Raw genomic sequence first — 5407 nt, 5'->3', positions numbered from 1 at the left:
GGGGGGGGCAGAGGCCTGGGTGTCCCAGGGACCCCCCAGACTTTGCGGGGCTGCACCGGGGGGTGACCCAGCTGTGCGGCCTCGTACTCTTGCCAGCCGCCCGGGGACCCCTAAATCCGTCCAGGAAGGATTTGTGTCACCACTCCCCCACCCACGTCACAGGGAGGTGGGTGGGACAGTGGTGACACAAAGCGATACCCCAAACTTCCTTTTTCTAACCTCAAAATCGCCCAAAGCGGAGGCAGTGGCACGGTGGGAACCTGATGGGGAGTTGGAGGTCCCTAAAACCCCTTGGGACTGGGGGCAAGGGGTCCTTGGGGTGTGTGGAGGTTCTTTGGCCCTGATGGGGGTCATGGGAGTGGGTGGGGGGTCTCTGGGCCCTGAACGGCATCCCTGGAGTGCATGTGTGGGTCGCTGAGGTGTGGATGAAGGGTCCTTGGACCCTGAATGGGGATCCTGGCATTCTGGTGAGGTTCTCTGGGGTGTGGATGAGGGGTCCCTGGGCCTTGAGTGGGGATCCTGGCATTCCGGTGGGGGTCTCTGGGGTGTGGATGAGGGGTCCCTGGGCCCTGAGCGGGGTCTCTGGGATGGTGGTGGGGTCCCTGGGTGGCAAGGGGGATCCCTAGGCTGATGTGGGGAGAGTCCCTGAGCCCAAAGTGTGGTCCCTGGGCCTCAAAGGGGGTCTCTGGGATACCAAGGACATGCCTCATCCTACTCTCTCCCCCACTGCATCCAGGATCTTCCCAGAGTGTGTCAGGATGTGCACCCCGCTGCTGGTGATGCTGGTGACATTGGTGATGGTGCCTGGAGGGGTCTTTCCCTATGGCTTCCGCAACTGCATCCAGGCGCCATGGGACCCTGGGCTGTTCCGCTGCATCCAGCGCTTCCTGAGCACCGTGGAGGCTGCAGTGGGTGACCTCCCCTCCACTGCCACATCCCTCAACCTCTCTGTCAACACCTTGCGCCAGGTGCCCCCCGGTGCCTTTGCCCACCTGCCGTGGCTCTATACCCTTGATTTGACCCACAACCAGCTGGAACTCCTGGCCCCAGGGGCTTTCTGGGGGCTGTCAGCACTGGCCCACCTAGACCTGGCCCACAACAACATGTCTGTGCTGGCCACAGGTGTGTTCATTGGGCTGGGTAATCTGAGCACACTGCGGCTGGACCACAACCCACTGCAGAAGGTGGCCCCCAGGGCTTTCTGGCCTCTGGCCACACTCAGCATGCTCTGGCTTCGGGGCGGCTGGCTCAGTGCGCTGGAGCCTGTGGCCATGGCCGTGGGGCATCTGACACACCTGGACCTGCTCGACCTGTGTGGCAACATGCTGTCGACACTGGGCCCAGGGCTGCCGCCCACGCTGAGGGTCCTGCACCTCTGCAACAACTCCCTAGGAGCTCTTTCAGGGGCAACCCCTGGGGTGATGCCCCCAGGGCTGCGTGTGCTCGACCTGTCCTACAACAACATCTCGGACCCTGCACCGCTCGCTCACCTGTGCCTGCACAACCTGACACACCTGTACCTGGCTGGGAACCCACTGGATGTGGTGCATCTGCTGAACATGGCTGGAGTCTCCCCACGCCATGTGGACGTGTCAGGGCTGCAGGTGGACAAAAGGGACTTGGAGTACCTGTGCCAGCAGCTGACAGGGCCACGGCTGCAGAGGCTGCGGCTGCAGCATGTGGGGCTCACAGCAATGCCCGATGGAGCTCTGGCCAATTGTCCGGTGCTGAGCGCCCTGGACGTGTCTGGCAACCGGCTGCGGCACTTGGGCTGCGTAGGGCGGCTGCTGACCCAGGCACAGCGCGCAGCACTGGGCGAGCTGGTGGCTGAGCACAACCTGCTGCAGCGGCTGCCATCGTGCCATGGGACCCCGGTTCTGCACCAGCTCCACAATGTGTCCCTGCGCTTCAACCGCATCCTAGTGGCTGGTGCGGGTGCCTTTGATAATGCACCAGCGCTGCGGCAGCTGCGGCTGGACGTGAATGGGCTGGCACGGCTGGACCGCGCAGCGCTGCGTGGACTCCACGACCTGCGGCACCTGCGCCTTGACAACAACCTGCTCACCGACCTCCTGCCCGGCTCCTTTGCTGACCTGCACCAGCTGGAAGACCTCAACCTGCGCAACAACCGAGTGGCTGTGCTCTTCCCTGGTGCCTTCAAGGGGCTTGACCACCTGCAGACCCTTGACCTGGGTGGGAACAACCTGCGGCACTTGGCAGCCATGGCGTTCCAGGGCCTCCCGCGGCTTTACCGGCTCTACCTGGACCGCAACCGGCTGCTGGAGGTGAGCGCGGCAGCATTCCAGCCGGTGCAGGTGACACTGGGCGTGCTGGACCTGCGCGCCAACGCGCTGCGCTACCTGAGCCGACACCTGCGGCAGCCGCCACCTTTCCGCTACCTGCAGAACCTCTATGACCTGAAGCTGCAGGCACAGCAGCCCTATGGGATGCGCGTGGTGCCGCAACGCTTCTTCCAGGGCCTCAGTGCCTTGCGCTCGCTCTACCTGTCACAGAATTCGCTCTCGGCCATCCCCGCCGATGCCTTCGATGACCTGGCGCAGCTGCAGTACCTGACATTGGCTGACAGCAATGGCGGGATGGGCCACCTGCCCGCCGGCATCTTCAAGAACCTGAGCCAACTGCGCAGCTTGAACCTGGAGAGTGCAGGATTGCGCAGCCTCGGCCCTGAGGTCTTTGGCAACCTGACGCAACTGAAGGAGCTGCGCCTGGCCAAAAACGAGCTGCGTGCACTGGATATGACTCTGGCCACATGCCTGCCCGCCCTGCGCTACCTGGACCTGCGCAAGTGCCCGCTGAGTTGCAGCTGTGCCAATGCCTGGCTGCCTGGCTGGCTGGCACGTGGACCCGTGCAGGTGGTCTACCTGTATAACTACACCTGTGGTGAGACGGGTGGCGCCTCCGCATACCTGCACTGCTTTGACACGCGTGTGTGCTACCTGGGTATGGGGCTGTACCTGTTTGCAGGGACAGCACCGGCTGTGCTGCTGCTGCTGGTGCTGCCACTGCTGCACCACCGTGGGTACTGGCGGCTGCGCTACCAGCTGTTCCTGCTGCATGCGTGGGCACGCGGGCGCTGGCGGCGGGAGCAGCGGCACTACACCTACGACACCTTTGTGTCCTACAACTCCGGGGATGAGCGGTGGGTGCTGGAGGAGCTGGTGCCTGAGCTGGAGCGCGGAGCCCTGCGTCTCTGCCTGCACCACCGTGACTTTCGCCCTGGCCGCGCCATAGTGGACAACATTGTGGACGCTGTGTACAACAGCCGGCACACGGTGTGCGTGGTGAGCCGTGGGTACCTACGCAGCGAGTGGTGCTCACTGGAGATCCAGATGGCCAGCTATCGCCTCTTTGATGAGCTGCGCGATGTCCTTGTCCTCGTGTTCCTCGAGGACATCCCTGAGGCTGAGCTCTCAGCCTTCCACCACATGCGTCGTGTGCTGCTGCGGCGCACACACCTGCGTTGGCCCCCGGAGCCCCCTGCACAGCCCCTGTTCTGGGCAAAGCTCAGGTGTGCCCTGAGTGGGGGAGACGAGGAGGAGGAGGAGAGGGAGAGGGGGGGCAGGGAGGAATGGTGCCCTGGTGCATCTGGGAGCCCTGGGGAAGTTCTCCCTCAGGAAAGCAACTTTCTGGCCCAAAATCACCATTTTTTATCTGGGGAAGGTGCCCTGTGGAGTGGGAATGATGGCAGCAAGGAGGAAGAGGAGAAGGAGGAGAAGAAGAGGGGGGGGCAAGGAGAGAGGTTGCCCTATGACTGGGACCCCTGTGAAGGTTGCCTCTCAGAAAAGCAGTTTTCTGCCCCAAAATCACCGGCTTTTCTCTTGGGAATGTGCTCTGGACAGTGGGGATGAAGGTAACAAGAGGGAGAAGGAGGAGGAGAAGGAGGAAGAGGAGGAGGAGGAGAAGGAGGAGGAGGAGAGGGGGGGGGAGGAGGAGGAGGAGGGGGAGAAAGATTGTGGGGATAGAGAGCAGCTGCTCTAGAGTGGCCTCACCCTAGTGTAATGGGGATCCCTGGGGACATTCCTATTAAAAAATGCCCTAGGGTATATTACCATGTCCCGCAGCCGTAGGGAGGTGGAGAGAAAATCCAGCAGGCAGGAACTGTGCAGCAAGATTTATTCATTTAATTATTTTACAAACTCTTTTATAGACTTTTTTCTTCATAGTCTAATTGGACAAAGGATCAGCCACCCCTTGGGGTGATTGGCTAAAATTCTAAAACATCCATTGTCAAAATATTTTTCTACTGTACCATAAACAAGACTTTTCAAGGTTGCAGGTGGCTTGGTTGTTTACATAACTCTGCTACCTCTTCTGTGAGAGAGAAAAGTCTCTCACAGGCTTAGAAAATAGCAAGAAAATCCTTGCTAGCAGCAGTTTTGTATCCACACATTCCCAATTAAAAAAAATGGGTTTGTCCCAAAATCCCTGGTTGTCCTCTGAGAAATGAGCAGTTGGGATGACAGTAATGAGGAAAAGGGGAAGGAGGAGGAGGTGATAAGATTGATCCAGAGTTAACTCATGTAAGCACATAACATAACTGTTGGGAGACAGCAAATGTTAATTACAAAACCTAAGCAGCAGGATTCACCTTCATCTTGTCAAGATAAGAGGAACAAGAATTTACTTGAAACCAGCACAGAGATCGCTGAATCATCCAGTGAAGAACTGCGCATACTCCAGAAAGAAAGATAAAAAGTGCATTGTGATGAAGACTACTGATCTTCATCAGAAAGACCCCTGAGGAAGAAGAGGAGCCTTCCTCAGTGCGACCACCAGGACACACCATGCATGTGTGGCACATATGCTAATGATATTAATGACTTCCCAGAACTGATTTCTGTAACCACTCCTATCCCAAGGAATGTGATGACTATTCATGAATTTTACCCATAATACAGTGTTGTAATAAGTGCCGTGTGTGTGTATTAGGAGGAGCGATCCCCCACGCACTTGGCGCTGAATAATGCAAATACCCACTTCTTGGACTCTGTCTCTGAAGTGTCTCTTGGCCCAGTTTGGGGAGATTCAGAGGAAAAGAGGGAGCAAGGTGGACCTCAATGTTCAAATGCAGCAAATGCTTCATCACTCAGTTCCTTTTCCCGGTGTTTGCAGACACGTGGGAGCTGCAGCTTTTGCACGTCCGGCTCTTCCTGGGCACATGCTGCTGGAGCTCAATCAGCTGCTTCTGCCCATAGCAGCACCCTGAGGGTGGGGAAGTTCCAGTGGGATACGGGAGGCACCCACCAATCCATCCCGCCATGTACTGTCCTGGCCCCCTACTCAGCAGCTCCCAGGCAGGTCCCTGTCTCGCTCCCGCCTGAGCCTCACCAGCAGCAGGATATGCCTGGCTTGGCTAGCGAACCAAAGTGTGCTGCAGGTGTCCGGG

General features: G+C 58.8%; 1 protein-coding gene across 2 annotated transcripts; it reads left to right on the top strand.

The window, feature by feature from the left end:
- The first annotated feature begins 67 nt into the window (after positions 1 to 67).
- On the top strand, positions 68 to 3919 carry LOC121661788 (toll-like receptor 13). 2 transcript variants are annotated; one of them, XM_042023534.1, is made up of 2 exons: positions 68 to 252; positions 737 to 3919. In XM_042023534.1, the coding sequence occupies exon 2, from the start codon at positions 759 to 761 to the stop codon at positions 3867 to 3869; it is 3111 nt and encodes a 1036-aa protein (XP_041879468.1). In that variant the 5' UTR covers positions 68 to 252; positions 737 to 758; the 3' UTR covers positions 3870 to 3919. The 2 variants fall into 2 exon arrangements, with proteins under 2 accessions (XP_041879468.1, XP_041878662.1); XM_042022728.1 differs by having other exon boundaries at positions 247 to 319.
- The last annotated feature ends 1488 nt before the right edge of the window (positions 3920 to 5407 follow it).

The sequence above is a fragment of the Corvus kubaryi genome, unplaced genomic scaffold, assembly GCF_017639235.1.
Source record: "Corvus kubaryi isolate FWS band 111438036 unplaced genomic scaffold, C.kubaryi_AGA036_p1.0 113, whole genome shotgun sequence".
NCBI lineage: Eukaryota > Metazoa > Chordata > Aves > Passeriformes > Corvidae > Corvus > Corvus kubaryi.
Note: the sequence above shows the minus strand (reverse complement) of the source record. Positions and strands in the feature narration are given on the sequence as shown.

Coding starts and splice junctions, on each gene's coding strand:
- LOC121661788 (XM_042022728.1), top strand. CDS start 264: ATGGGGAGTTGGAGGTCCCTAAAACCCCTTGGGACTGGGGGCAAGGGG. Junction 320..736: donor GGGGGCAAGGGGTCCTTGGG/GTGTGTGGAGGT, acceptor CACTGCATCCAG/GATCTTCCCAGAGTGTGTCA.